The sequence below is a fragment of the Anolis carolinensis genome, chromosome 2, assembly GCF_035594765.1.
Source record: "Anolis carolinensis isolate JA03-04 chromosome 2, rAnoCar3.1.pri, whole genome shotgun sequence".
In the NCBI taxonomy this organism is placed as follows: domain Eukaryota; kingdom Metazoa; phylum Chordata; class Lepidosauria; order Squamata; family Dactyloidae; genus Anolis; species Anolis carolinensis.
The window spans coordinates 211,837,017-211,858,078 of NC_085842.1; the positions used below are offsets into that span (position 1 = coordinate 211,837,017).

At 41.6% G+C, this 21,062-nt stretch overlaps 1 protein-coding gene across 3 annotated transcripts in view; it reads left to right on the top strand.

Moving 5' to 3' along the window:
- Positions 1 to 19,804, top strand: part of LOC100563653 (caM kinase-like vesicle-associated protein) — a 62,169-nt gene extending 42,365 nt beyond the window's left edge. For all 3 annotated transcript variants that reach the window (XM_008103561.3, XM_016991095.2, XM_003216705.4), the window contains exons 3-11: positions 915 to 1,046; positions 3,475 to 3,549; positions 7,233 to 7,371; positions 8,542 to 8,662; positions 9,196 to 9,271; positions 10,480 to 10,616; positions 10,876 to 10,954; positions 14,585 to 14,672; positions 18,371 to 19,804. In XM_008103561.3, the coding sequence (XP_008101768.1) occupies positions 915 to 1,046; positions 3,475 to 3,549; positions 7,233 to 7,371; positions 8,542 to 8,662; positions 9,196 to 9,271; positions 10,480 to 10,616; positions 10,876 to 10,954; positions 14,585 to 14,672; positions 18,371 to 18,583 (1,060 nt within the window). In that variant the 3' untranslated portion in view covers positions 18,584 to 19,804. The remainder of the gene's footprint in view (positions 1 to 914; positions 1,047 to 3,474; positions 3,550 to 7,232; positions 7,372 to 8,541; positions 8,663 to 9,195; positions 9,272 to 10,479; positions 10,617 to 10,875; positions 10,955 to 14,584; positions 14,673 to 18,370) is intronic.
- Positions 19,805 to 21,062: the final 1,258 nt, after the last annotated feature.

The window sequence follows — 21,062 nt, forward strand, 5'->3', positions numbered from 1 at the left end:
AGCATTTCCCTGTTGGGCATCTACACGTGCCTAATTTCTCTGGACAAGACATCTTGCTGACTGGCTAAATAGTTATTTGTTGTTGTTGTTGTCTGCCTTCAAGTCATTTCTGATCTATGGAACTCTAAGTAAACCTATCTTGGGGTTGTCTTGAACAGATTTGTTCAGAGGGGGTTTGCCTTTACAAGGAATCATGACCTGCCCAATATCCTCAAATAGGTTTCAATTGCCAAATGTGGATTTGAACCCCGGTATCCGGAGTCAAAGCCCAATGTTCAAACCACACTACACCATGCCAGCTCTCTCTGTTTATTGCCCTTTTGTGGTATCCAAAAACTGTCGCCTGAGGCAGTCATCTCATTCTGTCATGGAACAGCCAGCTCTATTCCCAGCTGGTTGTGATGTAGGCCAACCTAATTGCCATTCCTAATGCAACACTGCTGGTTTTCTAACTTTGCCGTGGTGTTTTGTCTTTATTTATTCATTCTACTGTTATCCTGCACAAGGTAGCATACATTGTTCTCTTCATCAGTAGACACGTCAAGAGACAGACTTTATTTCCACAACAGCAACTAGCTCAAGGTCATCCAGCCTTTTAGCTGAGTGGATATTTAAATTCAGATTTTCACAGGTTTAGAAACAGCTGGACCTCACTGTCTCTTTCTTACTTTTTCTGAATATGCAGAACAGGTTTCTTAGTGTCTATTATAATAACCAAACAACCCCTCTGAATTCAAAATTACTATATTTCTGGTTATTGGACAAGGAGATAGACATCTTGGTTGTATACTTTCACCAAACAGCTGGACATCCCACTGCAGAACAACAAATTCTGCTAGCTTGGCTTTTGATCTCATGATAGCACAACCTTTAAAGTAACAGCGGGTTTCTTTTTATCCTCCACTGTCCCACAGGAAGGAGTTCTGTGAAATCTGTGTGGCCCGTGAACGACAGACGGACAGATTGTACATCTGTAAGAAGTTTCTCAAGAAAGATGGGCGCAAGGTGCGAAGAGCAGCCAAGAATGAAATCCTCATCCTGAAGCTGTACGTACCATGTACATCTGTGTGTGTGTGTCAGAAAGAGAGAGAGAGAGAGAATATACACTCAGCACTTTCAACAGAATCCACTGATACTTACTCCAGGCTGTTCTGAGAGATGCCATTTTAAATTAAACGCAAGATACCATTTTGAATCGCATCTTCAGGCTATTGCCAGAATCTTTTAAAAATGGCCCTCATTGTTGCTTGCTGTTTGAATGGAAGGGCAGTTGGCAATTGAGATGATTTGATGTTGGATTCCCTCACCCTTAAGCCATAGTTCTACTACATAATAGTCACACCCCTTTGTTGGGGTCCCAAAATCAATACTTTTCCTTTCCTGGCATTATTGTTGCATATAATACTGCAATTAACACAGCCGTTTGCGGCTCGGATCCTCCTTCCCTTCTTTCTCCAAAGACAATGCAGTTTAAAAATTTGAAAGGAGCTGTTTAGAGCTTGGATCTTCCCTTTCCTCCTCTTTCCTCCTTTCTCCAAAAGCAAGACAATGTTCAAAAACAAAAACAGAAGTATTTGTTTGGGGCTGGGATCCTCCTCCTTCTGTCTCAGTTGTAAAGCAGGGGTTTTTTTTAAACAAGCCTGAAACCAGATAATTAAAGAATTTTTTTTTTCATCGCATAATAGTCGCACCACCTTTTTCCAACAAAAAATGCAACTATTATGCAATGAGATATGGCACATGAAAGCAGGCTCAAGGAAGCTATGACCCTGAGCTGCAAGACAGTAGCAGGGGATATAAATAAATATTATAATAATAATAACCCAAAACCATGATGAAGACAACAAAAAGAAATTTTATACCAAATTTGTCATTGCCCGGGTCAACAAGGACCGCATCTTGTGTTGGAGTACCTGGGCACTTGGCATAAAATGGGCTACATGACTCAGGATCTTCAGCTGAGCAACCAGGGCTTTGGACTGCAGGGCTACTGGAAGCACTGAATGAATGCCAGAAAAATAAGTGTGCACAGAATAGAGAAATTATGGCTTGCTACTACAGATGAGCCCCTAGTGGCATGGCAGATTAAACCGCTGAGCTGCTGAATTTGCTGACCAAAGGGTTGGCGGTTCGAATCTGGGGAACGGGGTGAGCTCCTGCTGCTAGCCCCAGCTTCTGCCAACCTAGCAGTTCGAAAACATGCAAATGTGAGTGGGAAGGTAATGGCAATCCATGCAGTCATGCCAGCCACATGACCCTGGAGATGTCTATGGACAACAGCGTCTCTTTGGCTTAGAAATGGAGATGAGCACCAACCCATAGAGTTGTACATTACCGGACAAGGGAAAAGCTTTACCTCTTACTACAGATGAAGGCAGCACTTTTCGGAACTGCACACATTCTATGAAAATACCTCAAGTATCCTTAGGCCCCTGGGAAGAACCCAATATTCAGATGAATCCCAGACACTTGGACCTAATGTGCATGTATGCTGTGTTGTTATGTACATGTTAATAATAATAATAATATAGGTCCTCCAGTGTGACTTGGTGGTCAACATCTGCCAGAAGTTGGCCATATGACAGCATCAGAGGACCTAAAGATTCCTAGGCAGAACATTTTTTGTCAAATCTACAAATGTTCCTTGGTAACTTTTGCCCTCTTGTCACCTGGCCCTTCTGACCACATCCTGATGTCACTCAGCTATACATGTCCCAATATTCATCTGTGGAATATTGCAGTTCTTAGGACAGATTGTTTTTCTATCCCTAGAGGTCAATCAGAAATCGTAACTCTGCTTTGGTTTTTAATTTTGTCAAATTACATTGAAAGGTTTCACGCTTCTTCAAGACAGCTTTACCAATAACTTCCAGATCTTTTAATAAACTGCTAATATGCCTAGTCTCTCTTAGCAATTATATAAGGAATGTGAAGCTCGCAAAAACTATTCCCCATTATAGAAGTGCTTGCAAGAAGAAAAGAAGACATTGATTTTTCCCCCCACTTTAATTTGGTTTCAACTTCTATAAACCAAGCAGCTGCCTTTTTAAAGGTTAAGGACAGGTTGTTGGAGTTTTTTATTTAAAAAAAAGGCAGAAGGGAGGTAGCATCTTCTAAATTGCAAGTGACACTGCTTACCTTCAAAGCCATGCACCTCATCTGCCCCACATCATAAATGCTGTTTTTAGCCTCTTTAAAGATTTAAAGGCTAGACATGAATAATTGAGAAAGCCTTAGGGGTAGGCTGGGGTTTCTGCTGACTCGTTCTTTGCAGAAATGGTCCCCCGATGCAAAGAACAGAGTCAGACTAGTAGGTGACAGGCGCCGCAAGAAAGAGCTCCACATGGGAAGAGAAGGAGGTGGGAATCAAGGACTGGGCAGAGCAACTGGGAGAGGGAAGATTTATGGTCAGGCTGGTGCCGTGGGGCCAGCGGGAGGAGGGAGAGCTAACACATCTTTGCCTTCTTTTTCCAGGGTGAGTCACCCCAACATCCTGCAACTGATTGACACATTTGAGACGAGGAAAGAATTTTACATCATCCAAGAGCTGTAAGTGTCACCTTGAGATGGAGGTATCACAACTGTGCCAGTCAGAAACGCATCCAAGAAGCAATAGGATGTCTTAATAACAGCCTGATCGGGAATGCAAACTGTGCATCAAACATAATGTAACACAGCTCTGTTTTATTGACACAATAATTATATAATATTTTCTCATTTTTCCCAATTATGGACAGAGCAGGGATATTTTCGGTGATTGAAAAAAAAGGCCTTATTATTTCACAGAATCATAGAGTTAGAAGAGACTGCAAGGGCCATCCAGACCAATCCTTTTCTGCCATATAGAAAAAACACAATCAAAGCACCCCCAATAGATGGCCATCCAACCTCTGCTTCATAACCTCCAGAGAAGGAGACTTCACCACATGCCCAAGCAGCAGCATATTTCACTAGTGAACAGCTCTGTCAGGAAGTTCTTCCTAATGTTTAGGGGAATTTTTTTCCTGCAATTTTAATCCATTGTACCATGTTCTAGTTTCCAGAACAGCAGAAAACAAGCTTACCCCTTCCTCAATGTGACATCCTTTCAAATATTTCAACATGGCTCTCATGTCCCCTCTCAGCCTTCTTTTCTCCAAGCTAAATATCCCCTGCTCATTCCTCATAGGGTTTAGTTTCCAAACTTTTGATCATTTTGGTTGCCCATTTCTGAACACTTTTCAGCTTGTCCATATCCTTGAATTGTGGGGCCCAGAAATGGACACATTATTATTCCAGTTGAGGTTTGACCAAAGCAGAATAGGACTGTGATTTTCCTTGATCTAGAAAACGTACTTCTGTTGATGCAGCACAGAATCATATTGGTATTTTTAGCTGCCACATCATACTGCTGCCTCATGTTCATTTTATGGTCTACTATGTGCCCTTCCACACAGCCATGTAACCCAGAATATCAAGGCAGATCATCCACAATATCTGCTTTGAATTGGGCTATCTGAATCCATACTGCCATATAATCCAGTTCAATGTGGATTTTTTTACAGCTGTGTGGAAGGCTCCTTAATCCCGTTCACATATCTCCTAGATCCCAATTTTCAAGCTAGGTGTCACCCATTTTATATCTGTGTATTTCATTTTTATTGTTCATTACCAATGTGTAGCATGGTACATTTCTTTGTTAAAATTTATTTTGTTAGTCGGAATTATGCTTTGTTGTGTGACTTCAAGAACCTTTCAGCTCCGCATTGAGACAAGAACCATCCGTTTTATCCTGATGAGATGGGGAGGAGGAGAAAATCACATATATGTGATAACAGAGAGCAGCAACCACCACATTTTTATATAACCATTTCTCAGCCAGAGCAGCGTCTTTGTCTTGCGAGACCTTTTGTACTTCAGCAGGAGAGCGCTTTAAAATCCACCAATAAGATTAACCTGCTGTGGTTTTGTGCTGCTTCCTACTCTGTGTGTGAGCTGGGAATGTGTCCAGCTGGAAGAATATCCTGGATGTAGGATAGATTCGTTTCAATTTTGCCAAGGCCTGGACATGCCAAGATAAAAACAGGCACATCTCCAGGGAAAAGATGGCAAGCAAACAGTGCCTTTTCCCAAACTGATGTCCATAAGATCTCAGCTAATGTGGTCATATTTGAATTACTGTAATTTGAATTATTGCAGTTTTCCATGGCTCGATGCTACTGAATTCTGGGAGTTGTTGTTTGGTGCTTTCTTCCAAACTGATTCCAACACCGTTTCAGCTAATGTGGTTGTATGCAAAAGAGGGCAGGGCTCCTGTACCTTAGGGTGCATTTACATTGTATAATTAATGTAATTTGATACCACTTTAACAACCATAGCTAAATGTTATGGGAGTTGTTGTTTGGTAGGCATCAGAACTCTTTGGCAGAAAAGCCTGAATATCTTGTAAAACCACAAGTCCCATGGTACGGTAGCATTGAACCATGGCAGTGAATGTGCTCTCAAACTGCATTAATTCCACAGCTTTAGTGGTTGTTTGGAAAATGGAATTTCAGCTTTGTAAAAAATCATGACAATAAAACTGCTGACATTCCTTCTTTCTTACAATTGTTAGCTACAGGGCTTCTGTTCCTTGTTCCTTCTGGTCACTCCCACCTCATACTTTCAAGCCACTTGCAATAAATGATCATTCTCCCTGTGCCAAGACCTGGCCAATGTCATAAACTGGGCTGCTCATTTTGACAGTGGAAAAGTGGCTTTTGGACTGCAGTTCCTGTCATAACAAAAAATGCCAGCTATAGTTGCTCCCTCTAAATCAGGGGTCCCCCACCTAAGGCCTGTGGGCCGGATGTGGCCCTCCAAGGTCATTGACCTGGCCCCTGTCCTAAACTTTAGACTTAGGGTTGACCTAGGTCTTAAATGACTTGAAGGCACACAACAACAATCCTAATTTTGAACTATTTCATCATAGTCCAGACCCCCAACAGTCTGAGGGACCGTGAACTGGCCCTCCACTTAAAAAGTTTGAGAACCCCTGCTCTAAAGTGTTGGTTGTATTTCCATAGAAGTGAAATTTGTAAGCTCTGCTTTTGGGTATGTAATATGGGATTGTGTATGGATGTGGTCAACTCTGGAGTTTGTCTTCTTCACCTCTCAAAATCAGATGTTTTTCTCTTCTTCCAGTTCCATTTCTGTACCTTAAGCTTGCAGCAACTGCTACTCTCATTACTGTTTTAAATTTAACAGTGAGTTAAATATACTCAGAAAGGAACTGAGGGTGATAGTTCAAGGGTGTGACATTTATGCCATGCACTGTTTATGTCTCACTCCAATTTGGCCTCCAGACACAAATCCTTATGTATGTACAATGCAAATGTGAAGTGCAGAGCCTTTGGCCTTCCAGGTGTTTTTAGACTTAAGCTTTGAGTTATCCTAGTTGTAGTTCAACAATATGAGTCAGTAGGATTGCACTACATCTCTGCAGACTAGGGTGTAGATCCCCACTTGGCCATGGAAACCTGCTAAGTGATCTTAGATCAGTCACAATCTCTCAGCCTCAGAAAATTAAAAACCTCTTCTGAACAAACCTTGCCTAGGAAACCCTAGTCAAAATTTGTGATAGATTTGCCTTAGTGTTGTCATAGGTCAGAAACAACTAGAAAGCACAAAAAAAAACTATAACAGCAAAATGATTATCCACCCCACTGCTAGCCCTTCAATGCACAAATGCTCATCTACCACCTCATTGCCTTTTTCCAGAGCTAAAACAGATTTGCTGAACATCAGATACCTGGTTCAGAAAATTACTCACTCCTTGCTCATAAGCCAAATGTCATAAAGCCTTGATTTGAATGTCATTGTAAAGCAAAATGTGGGTTCTTGAGACCCATTGGAAGTCACTCAGGCCTAGAACTTTCAATGGATATTCAACTACAGCAATGCCAATGGAGCTATGGGTACAATAATCTTTTCCCAGTTCAGAGGGTTGTTGTATGTCTTTTGGGCTGTGGGGCCATGTTCCAGAAGTATTCTCTCCTAACGTTTCGCCCACATCTATGGCAGGCATAGATCCATACCTCACAACCTCTGAGGATGCCTGCCATAGATGTGGGCGAAACGTCAGGAGAGAATACTTCTGGAACATGGTCACACAGCCCGAAAGACATACAACAACCCTGTGATCCCTGCCATGAAAGCCTTCGACAACACATTTTCCTAGTTCATTCCTCATCTATAGCTGTGTCCCCTTGCAGGGCCACTGGCGGAGATGTTTTCGACTGGATCCTCGACCAGGGCTACTACACAGAGAAAGATGCCAGCAATGTCATCCGGCAGGTGCTGGAGGCATTAGCTTACCTGCATAACCTGCACATTGTTCACCGCAACCTCAAGGTAAGGGAGGCATCCTGGCCCCCAAGTGGAAAATGTTCAGGGCAACTCCGCCCCCTAGTGCTTCTGTGTGGTATACCACCCTTTCAGTGATGCTCAAACGAGTCTTGCCCAAAAGACATACAACAACCCTGAGTCTTGCTATTGTTTGTGCAATTTATTTATCGTATCAGAAGCGAACGGAGGACACAGTTGTAATGCATTTAAAAACTTGGCATTATACAAAATGTCCTTTGACCAGTAGCTGGCCATTTGGGAGTGCCTCTGGTGTTGCTATGAGGTCATTCATTGTGCATGTGGCGGGGCTCAGAGTGCATTGTAATAGGTGGTCTGTGGTTTGCTCTTTCCCATACTCTCATGTCATGGACTCCATTTTATGGCCCCATTTCTGAACGTTGGCTCTGCATCTCGTGGTGCCAGAGCGCAGTCTGTCAGCGCCTTCCAAGTCGCCCAATGTTCTGTGTATCCAGGAGGGAGTCTCTCATTCAGTATCAGCCATGGCTTGAGCTTCTGGGTTTTAGCCTGCCACTTTTGGACTCTAGCTTGCAGAGGTGTTCCTGTGAATATCTCTGTAGATCATACAAAACTATTTCTTGATTTAAGGCGTTGACGTGCTGGCTGATATCCAAATAGGGGATGGGCCAGAGATGTCACTGCCTTGGTCCTTTCATTGCTGACTACTACTTCCTGGCAGATGTCAGGTAGTGCAGTGCCGACTAAACAGTATAATTTCCCCAGTGGTGTGGGGCGTAGACATCCTGTGATAATGCAGCATGTCTCATTAAGAGCGACACCCACTGTTTTAACGTGGTGAGATGTGTTTCACACTGGGCATGTGTACTCAGCAGCAGAGTAGCAAAGCTCATGGGCAGATGTCTTCACTGTGATCCCCAGGTTGTGCCAGTCAGCTTTCATATGATATTGTTTCTAGCGCCCACTTTTTGCTCGATATTCAAGCAGCGCTTCTTGTAGATCAGGGCACGGTCCAGGCTAACTCCCAAGTATTTTGGTGCGCTGCAGTGCTCCAGTGGGATTTCTTCCCAGGTAATCCTCAGAGCTCGAGGCGTTTGTCTGTTCTTAAGGCAAAAAGCACATGTCTGAGTTTTAGATGGATTAGGAATGATTAGTGCCTAATATTGGGTTTCCTTCCTTCCCTGCTGCTGTTTTCTCCAGCTGGAAAATCTCATGTATTACAACCAGAACAACCGCTCCAAGGTGGTACTGAGGGATTTTTATCTTTCACGTTTTGAGAACGGTGCCATTACTGAACCCTGTGGGACCCCTGAATATTTGGGTATGTATGTGCATCTGTTCCCAGTACTGGAATGAAGCCCAATAGTTTCAGTTTCTTCTATCTGCACTGCTCTAAATTGATGTCATAACCCCTCCACAGAAACCGGTAGCTTTGTAGATGTAAAAACTTTTTATCCTGGCAAAGATTCTATGCCCTTGCACAAAAGTCCAAGAAAAAAAGGGTAATAGTTCTTCCCTTAGTAGAATGAATGCCGTTTGACACCACTTTAACTACCATAGCTCTAAGCTATGGGATCGTGGGAGTTGTTGTTTTATATAATCTTTAGCTTTCTCTGCCGAAGAGAGCTGGTGGCTCACGAAACTACAACTCTTGTGATCCCATAGTATTGAACCACAGCAATTAAAGTGGTGTCAAGCTGCATTCATTCTACAGTGTAGCTGTACCAAAAATTGCTACCTATTGAACTTCTACCTCCCAGACAGTTATTAAAAGGACAGGATCTGTGGCAAAAAAAAAATAGTAGCCTGCCTCTTGAATGATGTTACCTGACTCATAAGTTTCTTCCCCTACAGCTCCCGAGGTGGTTGCACGGCAGCGCTACGGGCGTCCTGTTGATTGCTGGGCTGTTGGGGTTATCATGTTTATTCTGTAAGTTTCTTTATTGCATGCGTGTGTGTTTCTGTTGAGAGGTGGGGGGGGGGGGGGAAGCATTTGAATACAAAGGGGAGTCCATAGAATAAATGTGGCAAAGCCAGTACTGAAGGAGAATCAACTGCATAGCATAGGCCAGCACCACTTCCACTCCCATGCATGTAAGTCCCCTTTTAGATTGAGCACAGACGACTGCACTCTTGGACTTACAATCTGCTCCAAACCCTGCCACTCAGGGCCCTTCCAGACAGGCCCTATATGTCAGGATCAGATCCCAGGTTTTCTGATTTAAACTGGATTATATGAGTCCCCACTGTCAGATAATCTGGGATAATCAGAAAACCTGCGATCAGATCCTGGGATATAGGGCCTGTCTGGAAGGGCCCTCAGAGCAGCATTTGAGCCCTGAGAGGAAAAGGTGGGTGCACTCCATTTGAGAATGCACCCTCATTTCAACCAAGCTGCTTCTCTGTGGTCAGAATCACAAAGCTTCCAATTGTCCCAATTTGGAAGGAGAGCCCCAATTAATCCTCTCACACCATCTTATCCCAGTTTTGCCTTGCACTTTCCTCTTGCAAACTGACTTCAAAGTGCAAAGGTAATTAAAAAGGTAAAGGTTTTCCCATGACATTAGGTCTAGTTGTGTCCGACTCTGGGGGTTGGTGCTCATCTCCGTTTCTAAGCCAAAGAGCCGGCAATGTCTGTAGACACCTCCAAGGTCATGACTGCATGGAGTACTGTTACCTTCCTGCCGGAGCAGTACCTATTGATCTGCTCATATTTGCATGTTTTTGAACTGCTAGGTTGGAAGAAACTGGGGCTAACAGTGGGAATTCACCCCGTTCCCCAGATTCAAACCGCAAAGCTAGTTAGCACTCAATTATCTCAGCAATGAGGAAAGGGGAAGAAGAGCCAGATTCTTGCCTTTCCCTATAGAGTCAGGCAAAAGAAAACTGCTGCAGTTCTTTTAGCCTGTATGTTCTTCCCTCATTAACAATGATGACCACTTTCTGATGTTGCCTAGTTTTCATCTGTGAAATGTTGGAGGGTATGGAATCATCTCCCAATTCCTTTCTTCCTGTGTTTGTGGAAATACACACAGATGTCAGATCTCAAGCAAAGTTAGGCTTAGGCATGTTCTGTTCAGGATGGCTTGGGTAAATGCTTTCTGCTGCTGATCTGCTTCCCTTCTAACACCTAAACAGTCTGTCTGGGAATCCACCTTTCTATGACGACGCAGATGATGAGAACAGTGACAGTCACAACCGCCGCATCTTCCGTAAAATCCTGGCTGGGGATTATGACTTTGACTCCCCCTATTGGGATGAAATCTCTCCTGCCGGTAAGAAAACAAAGCACCGACCCAAATCGCTCTTTAGATCTGCCTCTCAGAGTCTGGAAATAATTCCTTAATAGTTGTGCATGTGTGCGCGCCTTTAAATCACCTGTCGACTTATGGCTATCCTATATATTTCTTAAATTCAATAAATAATATCCTACTACTCCAAATCAAGTACAGGAATAGAAAATAAAAAAATAAGGAAGTATGACTAAGAAATAACTAATTACATCTTCGGTAAACATATTTGTTTTCCTTTCAGCCAAAAAGCTTGTCTCACGGCTTATGGAAGTTGATCAGGACCAACGGATCACAGCTCAAGAGGCTCTAGGACACATCTGGTAAGAGGAATTTATCCTGGAAAGAAGGGAATTGATCAATTTATTAGCTTCATATTGGTATTGTAGTGGAAAGAGTACTGAGGTTGGGGTCAAAGCCCTTCTTAGCCATGATACGCTGGATGATATTGAATGAACTACTATAACTTTTACCTATTTTCCTGATTGTTATATGGATGAAATGACAGGCTGGATAAGGGGGAAATTCTGCTCTGAGTTACTTGCAGGAATGTGTGAGGTCTTCTGAAAACTGACTCTGCACTTGCATCAGCCAGATACATACAATGGATCCCAGGCTTGCAAAAAACAGAGATGATGGTGTTCCCACAATGTAGTATAACTGACCATGCTGATTGGGATTGCAGGGAGTTGAGGTTCAGAATTTTTGGGTTGCTGACGCTTCTCCACCTCAGACTAGCAGTTCCTAAAACAAGCTTTAGCCTGTCTTAAAATATCTTGTCCTGCAATCCTGATGGGAACAATCTGTAGCTTGTCATATTTTGTTGCTCTCTAGTAACAAAGAATGCTGTGGAGAAAGTCACACCAGAAGGCTGTTGGACACAAGTCTTCCTGTAACACTTTAGAAGCTATTTTAATCTAATCTGGTTGTGTAAAAGCCAGCCAATATGGTGCAGCAGTGTGAGCATTGGACTTCTGCTTTAGGGATCAGAGTTAGGCCCCTTCTACACTGCCATATAATCCAGATTATCAAATCAGATAATCCAGATTATCTGCTTTGAACTGGATTATATGAGTCTGCACTGCCATATAATCCAGTTCAAAGTAGATGATCTGGATTTTATATGGCAGTGTAGAAAGGGCCTGAGATTGTGTCATCGAAGGATCTTTTGTTAGGATTCCCCCAGGAATTCTTTCTCCCACCCTGGACATTCCACAGATATATAAACTTCACTGCTTAGTTTTCAACAGACCTCACAACCTCTGAGGGTGCCTGCCACAGATGTGGGCAAAACGTCAGGAGAGAGTGCTTCTGGAACATGGCCATACACCCCAAAAACTCACAGGGCCTTAGATTTCCTGCTCAGCCATGGAAACCCCAAGTGACCTTGGGTGAATCACACACTCTTAGTCCCAGAAAACCCTGTGATAGGGTGGCCATAAATACGCAATGACTTGAAGGCACACTGCAACAACAAATCTGAAAAAGAGCGAGTTTTAATACTGATGATATTGTTAAGCGTTCTTGGCAGATACAATGATACCATACACAGAAGCTATTCCTCTCCCCCTGTCCCCCCTCTCTCTCACACAGCTGGGAATACCTCTTCTAAAATAATGCCTCTGTCTCCTTTGTAATATGTGTGCATCTTCTCAAATAAGGAAATATTGCTTTCACCTCACTGCAGAACTAATGCTGTATTCATGAACAAATGTGTAGAGATGTAAACATTTAATAGCTCATGTGTCTACTCAAAAGTAAACTCTACTGAGTTCAATTTACTCCTAAATCAGATTACAGATTAAATTGGTGATGATCACTTATATAATTAGTCTAATTGAGATTTCATTATATAGGTGGAAGCCCAAAAAATACATTTACTTATTTCAGTTCATATCTTGATCCTGGGCTGACTTGCTTATTGAATTATTTTATATGTCATGTTGAAGTTTTATATTTCTGCAGTTCTGTCCTACTTGGCATTATACTAAATGTCCTTTGACCAGTAACTGGCCACTTGGAGTGTCTCTGGTGTTGTTGTAAAGAGGTCCTCCATTGATAACCAGGCATGGGCAAACTTTGACCTTCCAGGTGTTTTGGACTTCAACTCCCACAATTCCTAACAGCCTACCAGCTGTTAGGAATCATGGGAGTTGAAGTCCAAAACACCTGGAGGGCTGAAGTTTGCCCATGCCTGTATATGATTAAGTTACACTGTGTAACATGATTTTTGTTCCTGGGTTATAAATGTCATTTCCTAATAGGTTATGTCATAAAAACCTGGAAAAGGTTTATTAAAGTGCAAAAACTTTGTTTTTGTGGGACATCCTGCAGTACATTTTGCAGTAATTTTCAATGAATATTTCATTGAGTCTCAACTAATGTAACATAGTTTGTGGCATCCAAAAAACGAAGTATCTAGAGCAGGGGTCCCCAAACTTTTTAAGCAGAGGGCCGGTCCACAATCCTTCAGACTGTTGAGGGGCCGAATTATCATTTGAAAAAAAATACAAACAAATTCCTATGCATACTGCACATGCCTTATTTGTAGTGCAACAACAACAACAACAACAACAACGAAAGAATACAATATTTAAAAATGAAAACAATTTTAACCAACATAAACCTATTAGGATTTCAATGAAAAGTGTGGGCCTGCTACTGGCCAATGAGATAGTCAAGTTAATTAGGATTGTTGTTGTTGTGTGCCTTCACGTCATGTCAAACTTTGGTCGAGCCTAAGTCTAAAATTAATTATTTATTTACTGCATTTATTTACTACATTTATATCCCACCCTTCTCACCCCGAAGAGGACTCAGAGCAGCTATATGTACATACAATGTATTATATTACTAGCATAACACAATATTAGCATTATATATTACTATATTGAACTATACCACTATACTATTATATAATATGTAATATATACCATATAATTAATATTATTATATGGTATTACTATTAGTATTATATTGTAAGATAATAATAAGATTATTATCAATATTATATGTATATACAATCTATTATATTATTAAAACTGATATAACATATTATATTATAAAACTGAGGGCGGGGGCCAGGTAAATGACCTTGGAGGGCCTCATCCGGCCCCCGGGCCTTAGTTTGGGGACCCCTGATCTAGAGTATAACAACTTTCCAAGTAAGTACAGCACAATTTAAGAGGAGTAACACTTTCAAACCAGGAACAGATTTTTTTTAAAAATTGTTACATAGTGTTATTTGAAAACAGGGATTGGGTACATGTACAAATGGCTATGAATCTGATTTTGTGTCTAGATAACTGTTCAAAGTATTATAGTCTGTTTTTCTATCTTTTCACTGCAGGAGCCCCTTCATCCCCAATCCAGTCTCCTTTTCTGTTTCCCTTTCCCTTCTGAGATTCATCTTGCCATCCGCAAGCCTCTTTCTTTCAGATTCCCACCTATGAAGACTAGCAAAATTAGATAGCAGAAATATTGAATTTTCTCTCCATTATTGGAAAACTGCCACTATTATTTCTACTTGATTTATTTACAGTGTTCCCTCACTTATTGCTGGGATTATGTTCCAGGACCACCTGCAATAAGTGAAAATCCGCAAAGTAGGGACGCTATATTTATTTTAATATTTATACATTATTTTAGTAGTTACACACTATTTTAAGTCTTTATCAACCAATCGTGTGTTGATAAATCGCCTCCTTCTCCTCCCGTTGCCGCTTGGGCTCCTCTTCTCTCCCTTTGGCTTCTCCTTCCTCCCTTCCTTAGGCTGTAAATTGTAATTTTTTATGATTTATAATATTCTTTTAGAGTTTATTGAAAAACTGTGAAACAGCTTTCGTGAATCCACGAAAAGTGAACCGTGAAGTAGTGAGGGAACACTGTAATTCCCCACCTCCGCCCCACTTCCTGAACTCTAACTCCTTATTTTACATTGGCTTTCCCATCAGGATATCTGGAAACATTGCTTCTGAAAAGAACCTCAAGGAAGGGGTCTGCGCCCAGATTGAGAAGAATTTTGCCAAGGCCAAGTGGAGGGTGAGTCCTATGCCACCAAAATGGCACCGTGGTTCAGGGAATACCGGTAGTGATAAGGAATTATGATACCTTTGCAGAAAGCACCCCACTATTAGCAGAAAACTGTAAAGACTTGGAAGGACTATTGAGGAAGATTAAGGAAGAAAGTGCAAAAGCAGCTTTACAGTTGAACATTAAGAAAACACAAAAAATGGCCACATTAATAATTTTAGATAACATTAAAGTGGATGATGAAAACATTAAAATGATGAGAATTTCTGTATCTTTAATCATTCATACATAAAGTGGAGACCACAGTCAGGAAATCAGAAAACTAGGACTTGGAAGGATAGCTATGAAGAAATTAGATAAGGTCCTTATCTAGTGTAAGTAAAGATGTATCACTGAATACCAAAGTCATGATGGTCCATGCCATCAAAGTTCCAGTTTTGATGTATGAGTGAAGAATAGAAGGTGAAAAAGAAAGAAAATCAAATAATCTGAAGCATGATGCTGGAAGAGAGTTCTGTGGATACTATGGGCTGTTTAAAAAGAGACGGATAAGTGAGTCCTGGAAAAAAATCAAGCCTGAACTCTGCCCAGAATGGAAAAACTGAGGCTGTCATACATTGGACATATCATGAGATGAAATGAAAATTTTAGAAAATATGATCATGCTTGGTGAGGTGGAAGTTGTACAAAAAGAGGGAGATAGTATGAGAGGAGGGTAGAGTTAACCAAGGAAGGCATGAGTTTGCAACATTTGAGTAGGTTGTTTTGGTGGTTTCTCATTTATGAGGTCACCAGGAGTCAAAACTGACTTGACAACAATAACATATACAGTAGAGTCTCACTTATCCAAGATAAACGGGCCGGCAGAACCTTGGATAAGCAAAAATCTTGGATAATAAGGAGGGATTAAGAAAAAGGCCTATTAAATATAAAATTACATTATGATTTTACAAATTAAGAACCAAAACATCATGTTTTACAATAAAGTGACAGAATAAACAGTTCAATACACAGTAATGTTATGTAGTAATTACTGTATTCATAAATTTAGCACCAAAACATTGCAACATTTACTACAAAAACAACGACTACTAAAAGGCAGACTGTCTTGGATAATACAGAACCTTGGATAAGTGAAGCTTGGATAAGTGAGACTCTACTGTAATGGCAAAAGAAGCAGTAAGTAGAGTCTAGGGCCCTTGTGGAAATATTTCCAAACTCTGTATCTTCCAGGAAATCTATCACAAACTGTTAGTAACTCTCCCTGTTACTGTTGAGAAACTCCTGCACACTACCCAATTTTGGGTACTAAGGATAGTTCTATGGCAATGCTTTTAAAGCTATCTGATGTGGCAGACTGGAAAGTCCCATCTCCCCCATTTGTCAAGGGCCAGTGTTGTATTTTGTATCTTGTGGGTTCAACTGTTTCTTTCTTTCCTGAATAGTTTTCAGGGACCAGTAGATTGGAGTCCTGGCACTGGTCCATAGACTACGCGAGTAGTATGATTGTAGGGTGCACAGACATTTAACATTGAGTACTGACCAGATCTATTGACCAAATTTTTAGAGTCTTCTGTTTCTTCCCTTATTTTAATAATAATAATAATAATAATAATAATAATAATAATAATAAACTTTATATCCCACCACCATCTCCCTGAAGAGACTTGGGGTAGCTCACAGAAAGCACTCAATAGTGCAACAGTATACAAATACAACAAAATACAAAAAAGTATAAATTATTACAATAAAAATTGACCCAATTACACTTAAAACAGTAATAAATTTAAAATATACTATAAAACCCAGCAAGCTACAAAAATAGTGGCAGTATACAATATCAGTCCCTATAAAGTTCATGTGAAAAAATTCACTAATCCTCAAATGTAGTGATTTAGGCCATAATACTAAACATAGTCAAAGGCTTGTTTAATAAGTAATGTTTTCACCTGTTTGCGAAAAGCTTGAAGGGTGGGTGGGAGCTATCCTAATCTCCTTAGGGAGGGCCAATCCAAAGCCGGGGAGCCACCACCAAGAAAGCCCTCTCCCTCGTCCCCACCAACTACATTTGAGGTGGAGGTAGGATCGAGAGGAGGGCCTCCCTGGCCAATCATAGGGCCTGCACCAGTTCATAGAAGAAGATGCAGCCTCGAAGATAGGTTGGACCTGGATCACATAGGGCTTTGTAGGTAATAACCTGCATTTTGAATTGAGCCCGGAAATTCATCGGCAGCCAGTGGAGCTGCTTTAACAGGGGCATGCTATGTTCCCTATAACCAGCTCCAGTTAGTAATCTGGCTGCCAACCTTTGCATTAACTGCAGTTTCTGAGCCATCTTCAAAGGCAGCTCCACGTAGAGTGCATTGCAGTAGTCCATTCTAGATGTGACTAAGGCACAGACCACAGTGGCCAAGTCAGGCTTTCGAGGTACAGTCACAGCTGGCTCACCAGTTTTAACTGTGTGAAGGCCCTCCTATTCACCACCGAGACCCAAGCTTCAAGCTTAAGTGCGGAGTCTAGGAGGACCCCCAGATTGCGGACCTGTGTCCTCAGGATGAGCATAACCCCGTCGAGCACAGGTTGCCACCCTATACCCCGATCGGCCTCATGACTGACCAGGAGGACGTCTGTCTTATCTGGATTAAGCCTCAACTTGTTGGCCCTCATCCAGTCCAGCACAGCTGCCAGGCACAGGTCAAGGATCCGGGGAGCTTCCTTGGAATGGGGTGGAAAAGAGTAGTAGAGTTGTGCGTCATCTTTGTAGAGATGACATCCAACCCCAAAACCCCGGATGACCTCATTTTGCTCCACATAGCTTGATAAAGAGTTCTGAAAAACTGAAAGTTTGTGTGTCTTTGTGGCATTTACTTGGTCTTAAATAAAGACATTGGCCACATGTAGATCTCTAAAAAAAATAAGAGTGCATACCCCTTAAAAAGGATCAGCCTCTTATGAGTAGCAAATTCTACCTAAAAGAGCATCTGATAAAGGAAGAGTGTTTCACATTCAACAAAACATCTCTGTCTTGTAAAAGTGTGGGGGGGAGGAAAATAATTACATTAGCTATAGTAGAACTTTAAAAATTATTTATAAAGAATTTGTTATTATATTAATGTATTAAATGCATATCCCAACTTTCTGCAACACATAATGCTCAAGGTGACTAAAATACATCTAAGGGTCGAAACAGATATACAAATAAATGAAACATTCTTCAATTTAAAATTGCAGTTAAATTTAGTTCAGCAAACAAACTGATTTAAAAACAAAAGGTCTAAAAACACATCTTTGCATCCTGGTAGAAGGACAGGAAAGGCAGAGTTAGCATGGTCTCCTTGGTAAGGGAATTCCAAATACTGAGGGCATCCATGAAGAAGGTAATGGTGGAAACTCTCCCCAGGATATTGAAAACCTTAGCAGTTTTTTTTTTTTCATGTAGTTTGGTCACAAGTCATGCAGAGCTTTATAATAATCTATTTGGATTTTCTGGATTTGGTTCTGTTGTATTTTACTGTGCATTAGTATACCCCCATTTTGTTGATTTCTATGAGCCACTTGGACCCAATGGCTCCAAAGGGGCTGATGGGCCAAATATTATGTTCCATTCTTTAAACATTTAAGCAATTGAGCACTCGGCCTTGTTTACCAGAGCCACCATTAGGTTACATAGCCACTGACAACTTCTGACATTACCTGTCTTCTTCCAGAAAGCCATTCGTGTCACTACTTTCATGCAACGGCTCCGGGCCACAGATGTCAGTGGACGCCTCCCTGTCACTCCCCGTTCCTCTATGAGTGTTGCTCACGAAGTCACCATTGAAGCACCCAAGTCGGCCGAACGTTTGGAGACACCCTGCCCGCTGGAGGAGGAAGAACAAAAGACAAGCAAGACAGAGGGAGCTGCTGAGAAGGCAGAATAATGGCTCATGCTTCCCCCCGCTCGACCCAATATTTTGAAGCCTTCTCTGCTGACTCCACAGGCCCTGTATTTGCAAGAGGAGGGCTCTGTGGAGCAGCAGCCTAGGCAAGGAATGTGGGAGATCCACAGCAGTGCTGACCCCTTTCCCCGATCCCTGCCATGGGCCAGGAGCAGGAGCTGCCTGGTGTGGATGGACAGGCAAGTGGAAAAGAAGGACTGATCAACCACATGGAGAGAGATATTCTATCCAGGAAGGAGGGATTGAGAATTAAAGGCAGGATAGGATAGGTATCTTCAAATAGTTTATTATACAAGCCCAAGTAGGCTATAATGTAGTACATTGCATACTGTTCTATCCTGATCAGTTACTTTTATTTTTTGTTATATTTCCTGTACAAGCCCAAGGGCATGACAAAAAGATACAAGTACAGGGTGCACAGAACAGTACCTTGAAAGCAAACTGGGAGCAAATATAACAAACAAAGGATAGGTAGTTGTCAACTGTACAGCCCTTAACCCTGCAACCGAGAATGCACCTAACTCTTTATCAGGAATGTGGGAATCCTTTTAAGGCCTTTCCCTAAAAGCCAGCACAAGCTGTGTCCTTTGCCGTATAGGATCACCTTGCCTTGCTGCAGACAAACACCCTTTGCTGAGCAACAAGCCCACTGACCAACACTATACATGCCCTCTGTTCTTGTGGCTTCACAGGGGCTTAGGAGCATAGGAGGCTTTAGTCCACAATCCCTCCCACACAAAACAATGTAGAGGTTGAGTCAAGAAGTGGAACGCATCCTCTCCCTTGGGAGCCAGCATTCATGCGCTGGAGCCATTGCACACAATACAAAGACAAAGACACGGGGCTCTGTTCCCAGAGAACAAGGCATGAGTCAGATGAGAGTCCATTCCAGGAGTTGGGATCCATTTTCTAGCCTTGCTCGGCTCCACTATGTGCAGCTCCGCATTTCACTTTCAGTAATGGCAGGGCGGTTTGGAGGGTGTTTCACGCTGGCGATTGCTGCCCTGCTGGTTTGGATCCCAACCTCAGCTGCTGGACTGTGGAGGGAGGGATGGGGTAAAAGGGATGCATGCCCAGGCCAGCTGCATGTTTTATGAAGATGCTATTTTAATACAGAAACCTCCCAGCTGCCCCTCCCCGGTGCTGTCTTTCCCTCTCCCGGGGCAGCTCTGGGAAATAAAATAAACAGGGTTTTTCTCTGGTTATTGGCTTTTAATTTTGTATGCATGTGCTGGTGATAATATTATTGTTTAGGTCAAGCTGCTCTTAAAACAGGGACATCCTTTCCAAATCCAAAATGCTGTCACGATTTTCAACCTTCCTTTAAAAAGCCTTGTCCCGCCTATGGACCAGAAAAACCTATGAATGCAACCCAACACAAAATCTTAAACTTAATTAAAACATTTCAGTTGAATTGAATACAGTAATCAGAGTGTTACGTCTACAAATATCAAAATATTATCTATAATTTCCATTTTAATTGCAAATACTTCAGCCAGAAGAACTGCTCAACGATTTTAAAAGACCCTCCGAAGAGTGGCACATTTATTTATTTTATTTATTTACCATATTTATATCCTGCCTTTCTCTAACCCTGGGGGGACTAATCCTGGGGGGAAGGTTTATTAAACTGCAAAAACTGTGTTTTTGTGAGACATCCTGCAGCACATTTTGCTATAGTTTTTCAATTAATATCTCGAGTCTCAACCAATTCAACATAAGTTTGTGGCAGCCACAAAAATGAAGTTTCTGGAGCATAACTACTTTCAAAGTAAGTACTGCACAACTGAACAGAAATAACATTTTCAAACTAGGAACAGATTTTTTTCCAAATTTATTACATAGTGCAATTAGGATTATTATGCAAGGACTTTTTTTTTCTTATCTGTGTTGACAGATACTACATCATGAAAATTTATGCTTTTTTTGTTTTTGGCTCATCAGCTATCATAAATGTTGGTGTATTTTATATGTGGCTCAAAACTATTCTTCTTCCAATCTGGCCCAGGGAAGTCTAAAGGTTGAGCACTCCCGCTACAAACAATGATTTAATTTTACATACAATCAGCCTTCCATATCCATGGGTTGAGACCCCATCTTCACTGACCATTTAATGCAGTTTCAAACTGGTATTGAAGAAAGTGGTCTTGCTGTACACACAAACATAGGAAATCCTGGAACCAGTGTGAGACCCAGATGGTGATTACACAAACCACAGAGCACTGATGAACACTGAAGGCTTTCTCTTGCTCATTTTTGGGTGTTTGCTCTGGCCACTGCCGTTTGTAGGTACCTTTGAACTGTGTTAAATGGCCAGAGTAGATGGAGCCTCAACCAACCACAGCTCAAAAATATTTGAAAAAAAACTGCAGGCTCTCTCCAACTCTTGAGTTCTTTGTCATTTTTATATCCAAGACACCATTTTATTATGCCATTGTATACAATGGGAATGGATCATCCA